This window comes from Wyeomyia smithii, chromosome 3 (assembly GCF_029784165.1).
Source record: "Wyeomyia smithii strain HCP4-BCI-WySm-NY-G18 chromosome 3, ASM2978416v1, whole genome shotgun sequence".
Classification (NCBI taxonomy): Eukaryota; Metazoa; Arthropoda; class Insecta; order Diptera; family Culicidae; genus Wyeomyia; species Wyeomyia smithii.
Window position 1 is genome coordinate 269,548,285 of NC_073696.1, and position 15,598 is coordinate 269,563,882.

The 15,598-nt window shown below is 41.1% G+C and overlaps 1 protein-coding gene across 1 annotated transcript in view; it reads left to right on the forward strand.

Moving 5' to 3' along the window:
• The first annotated feature begins 13,787 nt into the window (after nucleotides 1-13,787).
• Nucleotides 13,788-15,598, forward strand: part of LOC129732517 (uncharacterized oxidoreductase dhs-27) — a 30,461-nt gene continuing 28,650 nt past the window's right edge. The window contains exon 1 of the mRNA XM_055693467.1: nucleotides 13,788-14,304. Coding sequence (XP_055549442.1) covers nucleotides 14,073-14,304 — 232 coding nt within the window. The 5' untranslated portion in view covers nucleotides 13,788-14,072. The remainder of the gene's footprint in view (nucleotides 14,305-15,598) is intronic.

A 15,598-nucleotide genomic window follows, 5' to 3' on the forward strand; every position in this document is an offset into this window, starting at 1 on the left:
CTACTAGTTACAACAAGAGGTTTAAAATTAGCAAAACGATGTTCATAAGTTGAGGATTTCGTGAAAACAGCGAACAACTAAAGTGCCTTTAGTTATGTAAAACACATACTTTTAAGAATGTTTTTATAATAAAGTAGAGCCGAAATTTATTTTGTAATGCACTGCGGCGCCCAGAACTTTATCGTGTCAAAAAATTTATCTAGATAATCGTGAATGATAACTCGAACCATATTTTAAAGAGTCGCACTTGTCTCGATAAGAGAGACACTCTAGGCCAGTGGTTCACAACCGGGGGGCCGCGAGGTTCATCTAGCGCTGGCGCGAAGTTCTTGGTCAATTTGACAGGCTAACTATAATTTCTTTCTAGATACTTCTGTGAAAGCGGATTTCCAACTCTTCTGCTTATTAAGGGGTTATATATCTTAAAAAAAAACCGAAAAAAAATATTGCATTATCTTCAAATACAACATCTTGAAAACATTTTCACAAATTTTCATAAAGATCTGAGTAATAGGAAGAAAGTTAGAGCGATTTGCAGCGCGCCTCGCCACGGCCGCATAAGCTAAACTTGAAACTTTACACGCGATCATCTCGGGATAGTGTTTTCCGAAAAATGACTGCTGTGATCCTGATTGCGGGAAAACTACTGAACCGATTTCCATCGTATTTTTTTAAATTTTCGTTATTAAATTACCGGTCCTTGAACAATCGCTTTTTGGAACATACAGTTACATTTTTCCGCAAAATAAATTATAATGCAATTTTTAGCGCTCAAAACGTGCATTTTTGGGAAAAACATTCCCGTTTGCAATGAAAACCAAATACTCATAAAAGCGATCGTTCAAGGACACGACACACTTCTAAACTAATGAAATAATATGAGTGTTTTGATTTCGGTTGACCCGCTGAGTCTCTATCAGGATCATCGCAAGCCTCTGCAAAAAATAGCGGCCATTACTCCAGTAATAATTGGTATATCTCAAAATCAAACGTATTTTTTTGTGGTTGATAAACTTTTGATGAACAACGCACCTTTCGGCGGGCACTGACATCCCCCTTTTACTGATTGTCAGTCACAGCAACACATTCTTGGGGAACTTGGTGTGTGAAATTAACTTAATCGTGGTCGTGGAGCTCACTTCTATCGTGGGAGAAGTTAATACGAAGTGCCCTGCCAGTCGTTGCCATCTCGTCGTCCATTACCACTCGATTCGGCGGGAAAATCGACTTAATCGTCCAATTCAACCGGTGCCGCTGCGTCATTGCCTGCAGCTCCGAGACCAGTGGACGAGACTGCCGCTTCCTGGCATGTATATACATGTTCGCCAGGTACTTTTTCACTGTTTGGCCGTACGAAACGACCTCCCGGACAAGCGCACGCAGTGATCCTCGAACTACCTCTTCAGCATCCCTTGAAGCTTCTTGTCGCTCAGGATCGTCGGCCGTCGGGAACCGGGCTTTCTTCCGTTGCTCTGATTGTTATCCAATAATGCCAGGATGTTGTAGATGCTGGAACGGACGTATTCGGCGTCTACAACATGCCGCACGATGTCCGTTTCCGACTCTGAACGGAGTAGCTTCATTGTTTTCGCCATCACGGTTACAGTTCAACTGATAGAACTGTCATTTTTTTCCTGCTGACCGATGGGTTACTATGATTGATGCTGCATGAGTGGTTTTGTCGGTGTAAAGGTAAACCCATGGAAATTCGGCAATTTTGTCCATTTCTTTTATGCAAATGTTTGTGTTGGGTGGAAAATTTTTCTTATCATTGATTTCTCTTGAATAGACTTGTGATGTGGATATATAAAAACGTTTTGTCCTCCTTTACTAAATTTTATGTCCATGTTCAAAAATTGCGGACATTATCCAGGCAGTCGAGTCTACTTCATAAGTAACAGGAAGTGATTTCGAGCAAGTGATTTCACATTCTTGAAACAATGAGGTTTCTTGCTTTTCTTAATAACGATCAACGAATACTCCTAACTACCGTCCATGTTTGTAACTTCAAGTTCTCGAGAAAAATCACGGGGACAATGGAAAATATTGGGCTATAGCTTCGGTAACGAACCTCCCTTCATGCATAAATCCAACCGACGCTTAAAACTTGCAGTTTTTTTTCCTCTTTTTGACTTCATGTTATGTTGAACAATAAAAACTGAATGTGGCACTTCGAGATATCGGTAGAAAAATCAGAGCATAAGATTGCTATGTTTTTTCAAGATAAAAGAAATTTGAGATTTTGAAATATACCTTCAAAACTATCGAGATAGGATATAATGAATATCGACATTCTGTGCCGAACACGCATCAGTACTGGACGTGTTTGGTGATCGGTCCGATAGAGTATAAAACAAAAGACGTGTGAACAAGTCTTGGCATTGTTTGCCTGGTCGAGTGAAATAAATCCGGGTTCAAGGTCGTTCCTTTGTGCAACTGTTTCGCATCGTGACTGCCAGCTGGTGCGTAAGCCGATTTGGCTGCTGGCTGGATTGTGCTACAGCAGTGGACGAGACACAAACGAGGAAAAAGAAGAAGCCATCAGTGTCAGCGAGTCGTATCGCTGTGTGGAGTGATCTCACACCTGGCTCGCTGCTGGTGGCTGTTTGGTGCTGCTGTATTGGTGCTGCTGGCTGTAACGGCTGCAACATCGAACGATCGGACAACCAACCTTACTGGAAGGGAGAAATAAAAAGGTACGTGTTCTTGTCAGCGCTAGTGCGCTAAACATAGCGCGATGGATGTAGATCCCTCGCCTCCCGCGCCACCATCCCCGAACCCCTCTGACCCTGACCCTTCTGTTACCCCCTCCCCTGTTCATTCTTCAGTCCCCCCTCGCCACAGGCTTTACCCAGACGGAGCCCAGGGCAGCTATACTGTTTATTTTCGGCCAAAGGCAGGACCGAAATCGAAAAAGTTGAACCTCTTGCAGATTTCTAAAGACCTGACGAAGGAGTACAAGGGCGTGACCGAAATTTCCAAGGTCCGGCCTAACAAGCTCCGTGTCGTGGTCGGTAACCTGAAAGAGGCCAACGATATAGCTTGCTCTGAGCTCTTCACACGCGAGTATCGCGTTTACATACCCGCACGAGACGTGGAGATCGACGGTGTCATAACCGATTCGAGTCTGTCCGTCGAGTGTATACTGCAAAGTGCCAAAGGGTGCTTTAAGAACAAAACGTGTCCCGAAGTAAAGGTGCTCGACTGCAAGCAATTGCGGTCAGCATCGATCATCGGTGGCAAAACAGTATACACTCCGTCAGACTCGTTTCGAGTTACGTTCGCCGGGTCTGCACTACCAAGCCACGTCTCGATCCACCGGGTTCGTCTCCCTGTGAGGCTCTACGTGCCCCGCGTCATGAACTGCCTGAATTGCAAGCAGTTAGGCCATACAGCCGCCTACTGCTGCAATAAGGCACGTTGTGGCAAGTGTGGGGAGTCTCATGCGGAAGATTCTTGCAGTGTTAACGCTGAAAAGTGTATTCACTGCGGAGAAAATCTGCATGAGCTCTCGACATGTGCGGTGTACATGCAGCGCAGGGATAAAATAAAACGGTCTCTCAAAGAGCGTTCAAAGCGTTCCTACGCTGACATGCTGAAGAAGACCGTTACCACTTCTCCCGTTACTTCGAACCCCTTCGATCTGTTGCCCTCTGAGGAAACCGATTCTGACGATTCACCAGCGGGAGCATCTTACGCCAATCCTGGGGAGTCTAGAAAGAGGAAAAGTGTTTCCTCTCCTAAACTTCCCCGAAAAGGTCCTAAGATTTCTCAAAGTGAAATGAAGGTTACAAACAAACCAAACAGTGCTGCGGAAAAACCGAAGCAAACTCCTCCTGGGCTGGCAAATTTAAAGTCCCAGAAGGAGTTCCCAGCACTGCCAGGAACATCTAAAACCCCAGTTGCTCCTTTTACACTCCCAGTTGATGAAACAAACTCTGGATTAGTGAAATTTTCTGACATTGTGGACTGGATTTTTGAAACTTTCAATGTACCCGATCCAATTAAAATTTTTCTTACAGCATTCCTCCCAACAGTTAGATCATTTTTGAAGCAGTTGACTGCCCAATGGCCTCTCCTTGCAGCGATTGTATCCTTCGATGCCTAATTCAACTGCGTATGTGAAGGATTCTATCTCTGTCTTACAGTGGAATTGTAGAAGTATTTTACCAAAAATTGATTCGTTTAAAGTTTTGATAAATAAAAACAAATGCGATGCATTTTCCCTTTGTGAAACTTGGCTTACTTCAAATATTGATCTCAACTTCCGTGATTTTAATATTATTCGCCTTGATCGAGACACCCCATATGGAGGAGTACTTTTAGGGATTAAAAAGTGCTATTCTTTCTATCGTATTAACCTCCCCTCGATTCCAGGCATCGAAGTTGTCGCATGTCAAATGACAATACAAGGTAAAGAGCTTTGTATTGCCTCAATATATATTCCCCCCAGAGCACAGGTTGGGCAACGGCTGCTCTTTGATTTAATAGAACTTCTTCCCTCGCCACGTTTGATTTTGGGAGACTTCAACTCTCATGGCGTGGCTTGGGGTTCCCCATACAATGATAACCGCTCCTCTTTAATCTATAACCTTTGCGATGACTTCGACATGACTATTTTAAACAACGGTGAAATGACACGTATCCCGAAACCTCCAGCGCGCCCAAGCGCTTTGGATCTATCCTTATGTTCGACGTCGCTACGGTTGGATTGCACATGGAAGGTAATCCTCGATCCTCACGGTAGCGACCATCTGCCTATTCTTATTTCAATTACTAACGGGTCAACTCGCATGCGACCAATTGACATTCCGTATGACCTCACACGAAATGTCGATTGGAAGTTATACGAGGAAATGATTTCAAAAGCGGTCGAGTCGATTCAACATCATTCACCACTTGAAGAATACAACCTCCTCGCGGGCTTGATTCTCGACGCCGCGTTGCAAGCCCAAACGAAGAAATATCCCGGCGTAACGATCAAAGAACGGCCTCCCACTCCGTGGTGGGACCAAGAGTGCTCCGATGTCTACACGCAAAGATCCGACGCGTTTAAGGCCTACCAGACGGGAGGTATACCTGGCGACTATTTACGGTATTCGGAGCTTGATACCAAGCTTAAAAGCTTGGCTAAAGCAAAGAAACGTGGATATTGGCGTCGGTTCGTGAACGAGACGTCGAGGGAGACATCGATGAGCACTCTTTGGAACACAGCCCGAAGAATGCGGAATCGCGTAACGGTCAACGAAAGCGAGGAGTCTTCAAGTAGGTGGATATTTGATTTTGCCAGGAAAGTATGTCCGGACTCTGTTCCTGAGCAAAATATTGTTCGCGATGCGTCTCCGGGCCACGACGCGATAGAATCACCTTTTACGATGGCAGAACTTTCAGTTGCCCTCCTGTCCTGTTACAATAACGCGCCTGGATTAGATAGAATCAAATTCAACTTGTTGAAGAATCTACCCGGCAATGCCAAGAGGCGCTTGTTGAACTTGTTCAATAAGTTCCTGGAGCAAAACATTGTACCGCAGGATTGGAGGCAAGTGAAGGTGATCGCCATCCAAAAACCAGGGAAACCAGCTTCTAATCACAACTCTTATAGGCCGATTGCAATGCTATCCTGTATCCGGAAATTGATGGAAAAAATGATACTCCGTCGTTTAGACCACTGGATCGAATCAAATGGTCTACTATCAGAAACTCAATTTGGCTTCCGCCGTGCCAAAGGGACGAATGATTGTCTTACGTTGCTTTCAACAGATATTCAGCTGGCGTATGCTCGTAAAGAACAAATGGCGTCTGCGTTCTTGGACATTAAGGGGGCTTTTGATTCCGTTTCTATTGACATTTTTTCGGGTAAACTTCACCGACAAGGATTTTCTCCAATTTTGAACAATTTTTTGCACAACTTGTTGTCCGAAAAGCACATGCATTTTACGCACGGCGATTTGGCAACTTTTCGCATTAGCTACATGGGTCTTCCCCAGGGCTCATGTTTAAGCCCCCTTCTTTACAACTTTTATGTAAATGACATCGACGAATGTCTGGCAAATTCATGCACGATAAGACAACTTGCAGACGACAGTGTAATCTCTGTTACAGGAGCCAAAGCTGCCGATTTGCAAGGACCATTGCAAGATACCTTGGACAATTTGTCTGCTTGGGCTTTACAGCTAGGTATCGAATTCTCTCCGGAGAAGACTGAGATAGTAGTTTTTTCTAGGAAGCATGAACCTGCTCAGCTTCAAACACAATTAATGGGTAAAACTATTTCTCAGGTTTTGGTACACAAATATCTTGGTGTCTGGTTCGACTCTAAAGGCACCTGGGGTTGTCACGTGAGGTATCTGATAAAAAAATGTCAACAAAGAGTGAATTTTCTTCGTACAATAACCGGACAATGGTGGGGAGCCCATCCAGGAGACCTTATAAGGCTTTACCAAACAACGATATTGTCTGTTATTGAATACGGGTGTTTCTGCTTCCGCTCCGCAGCAAACACACATTTGATCAAACTGGAGCGAATACAATATCGTTGTTTGCGTATCGCCTTAGGTTGCATGCAGTCGACCCATACGATGAGTTTGGAGGTTTTAGCTGGAGTACTACCATTGAAAAACCGCTTCTGGAGCCTGTCTTCTCGTATTCTAATCAAATGTGAGGTCTTGAACCGTCCCGTGATTGAAAATTTTGAAAGGTTAATCGAACTTAATTCTCAAACCCGTTTTATGACATTGTATTTCAATCACATGTCCCAAAATATTAACCCTTCTTCGAATATTCCAAATCGTGTCGACTTATCAAATACTTCTGATTCTACTGTGTTTTTCGATACATCCATGATAGAAGAAACTCGTGGAATCCCGGATCATTTACGCGTGCAGCAGATCCCTAAAATTTTTTCCAATAAATATCGAAACATCAACTGCGACAATATGTACTACACTGACGGATCACTTCTTGATGGGTCCACTGGCTTCGGTATCTTCAATAACAATTTAACCGTCTCCCATAAGCTCGATAATCCTGCTTCTGTTTACGTCGCAGAATTAGCTGCAATTCAGTACACCCTAGGGATTATCGAAAAAATGCCCACGGACCATTATTTCATCTTTACGGACAGTCTCAGTTCCATTGAGGCTCTCCGATCGATGAAAGATGTTAAGCACTCTCCGTATTTCCTGGGGAAAATACGGGAACATCTGAGTGCTTTATCCGAAAAATCTACTCAGATTACCTTAGCGTGGGTCCCTTCTCACTGCTCGATACCGGGTAATGAGAAAGCGGACTCTTTGGCTAAGGTGGGCGCAACAAACGGTGATATTTATGAAAGACCAATTGCCTTTAATGAATTTTTCGCACTTGTACGTCAGAATACGATCATCAGTTGGCAAAATGCTTGGACCAGAGGGGAATTGGGAAGGTGGTTACATTCCATAATCCCCAAAGTATCGACGAACCCGTGGTTCAAGGGGTTGGATGTAGGTCGGGATTTCATTTGCGTGATGTCCCGGCTTATGTCCAATCACTATAGATTTGACGCGCTCCTCCGTCGTGTTGGGCTCGGGGAAAGTGGTATCTGTGCCTGTGGTGAAGGTTATCACGACATAGAGCATGTGGTTTGGTCATGCCCTGTACACCGTGACGCCAGGTCTAAATTAATAGCTTCCCTGCAGGCCGAGGGTAGACAGCCGGCTGTTCCTGTTCGTGATGTCTTGGCGAGCCGTGACCTATCCTACATGTCCCTTATATACGTTTTCCTGAAATCCATCCACGCCCCAGTCTAGTCCCGTTCCCCTCCGTCTACACCCAACAAAACGACAAGAACACGTTTGAACCTTAAGCACAAAACCAGCAACCAGACCCCGCACAACAGAACCAGGACCCAAGGACTACGAGCCTCTGTCCCAACTCACGACATCGTGGCTCAGCAGAACGAATCCATACATGCCATTCGACGATTATCAGACGACCATTGAACAACAAAACACTGATTGGAAATCCCATGCTAGTTTTAAGTTAGACTTAATTTCAGCTCGTAGTCGGCAGCGAGGATAAAAAATTTGCTTTAGTTTTTAAGTCATCAGATATAATTGGCGCCGTTAAACATTAAATTGTATTTGTGCCGTGTCAAATAAATGTTATGTGAAGAAAAAAAAATAATGAATATCGAGAAGTTGATTTTATAAGTACAGATTAACAGACGTAACCTAGCTCCATCGTCACAAAAAACGATCATTTAAAACTTACAATCGAAAAACAGTCATCGCGCGATATCATCGTCATATAATCGTACCTCGAGACTAGCCGGGGCAGCTATGATGTTTACTATAAAGTTGTTTTTCATATCTTTGTCATTTTTGTCTTGTATAAAATAAATTTTATGAAATAGTATTACCAAATATATTTAACACAATTATCGCTCTACAGCCATCCTAATTGAGCAATTCCACAAACAATGGACAAGCTTTTAAATCGAGCATTTTCTATTTGGTTAAAATTTTGCATCGAAGTTTTTATGGGTAAAAGATGCTAGGGTAGAGCGGGGCTAGTTGGTCATTTTTGGTCAAAACGTTCTGTAACTTTCTGTAGGAAATTTTTTGGCAAGAACTCATTCCATGGAAATGTTGTGTTAAGTCTATAGCATCTGGAAAAAATATAAATTGTACAGAATGGTTTATGATTTTGCGGATGTTTTATGTTTTTTGAGTGGATGTCAAATTGACCAACTAGCCCTTCAGCTGGGGTAAGTTGGTCAGGGTGTGGGATAAATTGACCATTTATATTTCGGAAAGACAATTAAGTTTTCCTTTCTCACTGCATTTGCGGCAGCCTGTAGCGTCTCAGCGGAAGCCAAACCGCTTCCGGTTTTTTGTTTATACGTTTGCTTTCCGAAATCCCAAACTCCTAGAAAAGTAACTCATAATTGAATGAAAAAAATCGACGAGAAGTATATGTTGAAATCTCTCAAATAGTTTGGTTGGGAACTAAATCAAAAACTTGGATTCAGTTTGCATCTGTTAGTATGTGACCAACTAGCCCCACAAAACTTAACATAAAACTAACGAAAATGACTTCTATAATACGCTGTGTCATGTTTATTTCAATTTGGCTAGCTTTGTTAAGACAAAAATTTTCAACCTAAAAACCGAGTAGAATTGATGGCCAATTTGGCACCAACCTGTATTTATTATACGTCCTAATTAATATTGTACTTTATTTTGTCATTTTGTTTCTCTGGTTATCTACTACATAGCACCCATATAACACGATTTTTTGATACGTAGATTCGAAGATATTCTCATTGACCAACTTACCCCGTAACCAACTAGCTCCGCTCTACCCTGTTATTTGTTTTTTTTTTTTTTCGAAACACGACTCGTTTTTGAGGAACGATTTAAAAATGTTGGGTAGAAAAAGTATTGATAATTATAAATACTTTTAGAGCCAAACCGGTTTTTTGATTGATGTGACGACTTAGGCAAAGTTGTCGATAGTAATTTTGTCTTCCTAAAAAAATATACACTCTGGGAAAAAAACTTTTTTTTTTGAGAAAAAATGTGAAAAATTGAAAATTATTTACACTGTTCCACAAAAACGAAAAAATGTTTCCCTGAAGCTTAAAATAACTTTCCAAAACAGAATATAGCTTGTTATATATGCAGAAGTGCGTCACAGTGCAGCAAAGTAATTGCTCGCCGGGTTCGTCGCTTCTACGTTGGTTTATGGTAAACTCATGTAAGTCTCTATCATCACCAGGGGTATCAAAAGTCACAGCAATGGTTAAAAAGCTATAATCTTTCATTTTTTTCAGTTTAAATTAAAAATTTTTAAATATTCCAGAGAAAAAATCAATTACTTTCCAGAAAAAAAAAGAAATTTTCCAGAAAAGCCAGAACGTTTAGTAAGATTGGAATAACGTCTTCAGAAAAGTTGTAGACAGTAATTTTGTCCTTCTAGGAAAAATATACACCGCAAGACAAGGTTAAAAAAGCACTCAAAATATAACTATACGGAAACTAAACATTATAAGCTAACCAAAAATAGTTGACTGAACTTGGAGAAATAAAAAGTCAAGTGTCATAGTGTAATTTTTGTTGGAAGAATAACATTACTATCTACAACTTTGCCAACGACACTACACCGATCAAACATACCGTTTTTTTATTATTAATAAGCACTCGGCGCGGGAGATAATCCCAAAACTTGATGTCCCGGGTTTTATGCTGACATCAATTCTATATCGGCACTATTTCTAGTTGACAATTGCTATAGTTGGCATCTGATTTTTCTCAATAAGTATCCGTCTTGTTTTTTGTTCAAACTTTCCTTCCATTACTATTTATGCGGAAAATTCAATTTCCCCACACTCTGAGCGGAACTTGAGACCTTTTTGGCGTTTCGAAGTAAAACAAAACTCCAATTTTAATGTTTAAATGCCATTTCAAGCAAAGGAATAAGAATCATATCCTCTGTTTATAGTTCATAAACAGCAAAATTTCGCATCGAAACGGCGTTCATAAACAGCAAAATTTCGCATCGAAAGCACATTTGAGTTCCTTTCCGTCCCCTTTCAGTTGTTCACGAAATAATTTCCCCAGGGAGAATAAGTTTCAAGTACATGCGATCCTGTATTCGTTTTCGCAATGTTACATTTCTCACATTTACCTATGTTGGTTGCCATACGAAACCGAGAATTATTGCACAAAAAGCTAGCTGGTTTTTCAACGTTGGTTGCTTTCTCATAGTCTCAATTCTTCTGTCTAGGTCACAGTGTATAAATTACAATTACTGTTTAACTAAATAACAGTAAAATTGTTAAATGATTGGTTTAAACATGCAAAATTTCCTGATTTGTTACTTCTAAAAAATGAGTTTCAGATCTGTGTAGTTCACATGAATATGTATGAAAAATGGGCAATGGATATCGTTTTGCAATATTTATTTTGTCGAAACATATTTATGAGGTTCTAACATCGTTTTTATCGATTTGAATTTGTTGTGTGTAACAGACCTTTCTTCTTCGCAATATCATCAATTTCCGACACTTTTCTTTTGAAGGCTGATTGACAATTCTGGTTGAGTCATCTCTTAGAAAATCCGGAGACTGTTAAACGTGAAGCAATGTTTTTTCCCTATTTCTGTGGCAAACACGGAGCATGATAAGACACACTGGAAACAAGCATTTATTAATCAATTGTCTATACTAACACTATGTTGCACATCGTAAATTAATCCACCTTAAAAACATGAAATGAATAGAAAATTACACGGGTCGACAACTGGTTTGATCATTTGGAGTGTACCTGTAGTGATCAGTGTTATCTTCAAACATGTTATTGTTGGGTCGAACATTACTGGAAAAATCAGCCAAAACACATTGAGCATTTTTTTGCTTACAAAATTAAAAAATATATAAGGAATAAGTTTCATTTGTTCGAATAATATATCATAATCAAAATATTTTTATTATAAGATTGGGTAGTATCTATATTTATTATTGTAGTTCACACTCCCACACGAATCAGGATCACTTTTTTAAAACAAAGGAAAAAAAACATTGTCTACGAACAATTGTTTATTCCATCGTCCTCTGAGCAAACGTTTTTATGTCAAGGTTCTGAACACACACACACAACCACACACGAAAACAAAACCCCAACGCACCCCAAACAAGATCACGCGTGCGAGAAGCGGCGCGTGGAAAATGAAATAAAAAAAAAAGAAACAACAAAACCCACTCACCGGCACTGCACTGCAGCAGCAGGCCTGCTGCGGTACTCTTTATCTTGTTTACGTCGTACCATAGCAACCGTTATAGACATGCCGCCACCTTTTGCCGGGTGAATTTCAATCGCGGGGTAAACATTGACACTGAAAGAGAGTGAGCCACACACTGTTTACGTTCGTTCGCTTGGCTCACTGAGATGAGACCCTTCCTTGTCGGCGGCCCGGCGGCACTTTGGGATCACGATAGCCGAACGTGAATTCGAAGCTGAACCTTCAGAGTCAGAACAACAACGGTTCAAGAGAAACCATTTTTTAAAACGGGAGAGGGTCCATTCATTTTAAAATTCACTCACAGAGCGAAGAGATGCATTCTGTAAAAATAGTGTACGAAGCGCTTGAATTGCAGTTTTCCTTGCTGCACACACTTCACAGTGCGGCAAGTCTAGGGAAATGTTGGTCAACTAAAAAAATGCCCTTAATTTAAAAGAAAATCATGTTCACTGACTACATCATTTCATCACTTGAAAGCTTGTTTATTTATTTATTTATTTATTTCGTCAATCATATATGTAGACTGGTTACATTAATTTCTAAACTATACACGAACATAAAACAAATTAATTTTGTGTCCTCAGCCTCAAGGACTTGAAATACTGTTTCAGTTTATACCGGGACATCGTAAAGTCAATGGCTTCGCAGTGTTGATTATAAGAATTCATCATACTATTTATAGGTCCATTTTTTGAGTATTCCGTACGATGATGGTTAAGAGCAAATAAACTACGGTGTCGAAGTTGTCGAATGGGTGCATAAAAGTTCAATTTAGAAAGTAGTACTGCTGAGTCAACGTTCTGCGAAACGATATCGTTTACAAATGAAGCCATTGCGTCCTTCGCCGTTCTTTCAATGTTTGAATGTCAATCAACATGCAGCGTGCTTCATATGACGGAAGACGATGTGCGGTCCAACCTAGCTTACGAAGAGCATATAGTAGAAATTGCTTTTGTACTGATTCTATTCTATTCTAGATGATCATGGTTGTCTGATAATGGAGAAATGACAAAAAAAAGTTAACATCTTCCGAAAAAATAACAAGAACAAAGTTTTGAAGCCACAGTGGTTTTTTTTTTGCAAAGTATTAGACAGTAATTTTGTCCTTCCACAAAAAAATATACATTGTAAGAGAAAAAGCGCAAAATTAAAATTAAATATTTCAAAAACTCACTTTTCAAAAACCTGTTTTTTTTTTACAGAAACTACACAATATTAGCTAAACATTGATAGTTGTTTGAACTTTGCGAAATGAAAAAGGTTAAATTTTCCAAAAAAGAACTTCTATGCCAAGCCTTCTATCATTGTTAGATCCATGTTGGCCATGGAGCTCTTCCTCGTAAATACAGTCCAAAAACGATAACCCTTTCCAAGCCTATTCTGTAATAGAATTCAGTCTTCACCGTTTTCAGATCTTATTTCCCTGGACATATTCATGATTTAAACAATCTTTGTGGCTTAGTTAACGACACATGGATCATGAAATAACATTTTACAGTAATTAGAAATCAAGTTAAAAATCAAGAACAACGTTACTGAAAATTATTGGTTATTCGGGAATTGGGTTTTGAAAATTTACTGGACACTCTGTACAAACGAATTAAACCAAAAACAATAAACATAAATTCCGCAAAATAAACAAGTGAATTCTGAAATCGATGTGAACAACGACTTTAATGTAGAGGGAAAATATGATTGATGGGTAATTACAATTTACGATTTGTACTCAATGTCCACCGTTTCCCCACTGTGCATTGGCTTCCAGCCATTGCATTTTCAAGGGCGCGGTACAGTGGGGCAAAATTCTCTGCACAAACAATCATGAATCTGTAGTCACTTGTTGCGATAGGTTTCCATTCGCATTTCTATCATTTAATTCAAATTTGAAATGGTGAATTTTTTTTAACGTTCCGTAAAGCGCAATCATGAACAACCCTGCAAACCACCCTCGACGTGCATTGCACACCCATCCCGGTGCCGGCGATGCAGGTCCGCTGCAGCGCCACGTCGAAGTGAGAATGAAATAGATTTTCAGTTGCACTGCCAGTCGAGCCACGACCGTGAATAGGATTGAATCAAGTTTACCGCCAGTGCAGTTTGCAGCCGTTCGTTTGTAATTACTTTTCGTTCGACGAAAAGCAAAAGAACCTCCCGCCAATAGACGGAGCGGAGTGAAACCTGCACCGGTTTTTTTTAGTGACGTGCGTGAATCTTTCGGCTTAGGTTAACGTTGATGCGCTCGATGCATAGAACTAATTAAAATTGACGACGTTCAGTGAGAAAAAAAAACGATGAAAAAAGTAACGGACATAAGTGCATTTACCGATGGCGGTGAGGAAGAGTGTGCCCAAGAGCGGCGTGAAAGTGTGGAAAAATTGCTAAAACTGTCGGAGAATGATGTCCACCTAACGGTCGATAGCATCGAGTGTCTGCCCGGAAGCCAGCAAGGTGATAACTACATGTCGATCATAAAGCGCATCCTGGTGCGAGGAAAACGTCGGAAGTGGAACGGGAAAGCCAAGGGTAAGTTATCCATTTTTTATGGCTTGTATCATAACTCATACAAAGTGTTGTTCCTTACTAACACTACCCCGGGCACGTTATAAACCATTATGCGAAATTATTTTCCTTGTTGAAAGCGTAACCGAAGAAAGTCGCGGGTTGGTGGGTGGGTAAACAACGCCAGAAGTAGACGCACACACACAACTGCAAGTGCACTCTTGACCTACTTTGAGTACAGAACGAAGCGGTCGGCCTTGACATTTCCAAGCTGTTTTCCTCTAAACAGAAATCAATGGGGATTTTGCGCAAAATTAATAATATGAGCTTCAGCGGGAATCCAATTCGTGGAATTATTGACCTAAGCCTGGGTTGAACTTTTTGAATAGCCAATTCTAGAATTATTTACCTCATTTCACCCATGGCTGATCGGAATAATCGTTCGTTCGTTCGTCGGATTTACTTCCCGTCTAACATTTTATGCACTTCCCCGTTGCTCACGCGAACAATGGGTTCTTTTCCTGCTGCACAATCCGTGACCTTGGCTTCCGTAAAGCGCGCTCCACCACACAACCCTCCAACCTCCGCTAGTGTAGTATCGACTTATGTACCTAGAGAAGCAGCACATAAAAGACCGAAGGCAAATAAGAATCGTGTGCAAGTGCAGTGTCAAGTGCACCACCGTTACTGGAGCGCAAGAGACGAGGCTCCACGGCAGGCGCCGATGCGGACGGCAGAACGGGTTTGTTGGATTGGAACGAGCCGCGCGGGCGCCCACAGAAATGAACGCTAGGAAACCAGCGAAGTTTTCGTTTGAATGTAAGATTAGTTTTACATCCGCGTAGTGCGCATTTATATGCTAAGTAGGAGAGTTTTAAATTGTGCGTGATTGCGGGGGGATGAGCTTTTTTTGTACAAGCCACACTGCAGACCATGCGTCTCCACTGGGAGAGTATAGTTATTTTCGTATAGTTTTCAGGGAAATAAAATAGAGATTTGATCTGATACATGGATCACAATAATTGGTTGTTTTTCAACGCGCAGCAAACAATTGCACCCTCTGAATAGCTTGGGCGATGACGATTGTAATAAGTGCATTGCAAAATTTTTGAACACGTCCATGCTATAAAATACTGCTTTATTGAAGTTTACAGCCAGAACCCATCATGGCTCTTAAGTTCCAATGTCACTTGAGGTGAACAACAAAAACTCGTTTGGGGTTCTATTAAAATGCCAGGTTCTCAATTTGATCCACCGTAGTTTTCGTTTCTGTGAACGTTACTGCGTCGATTGTTTGTTTCTCGTGTGGCTGTAACCG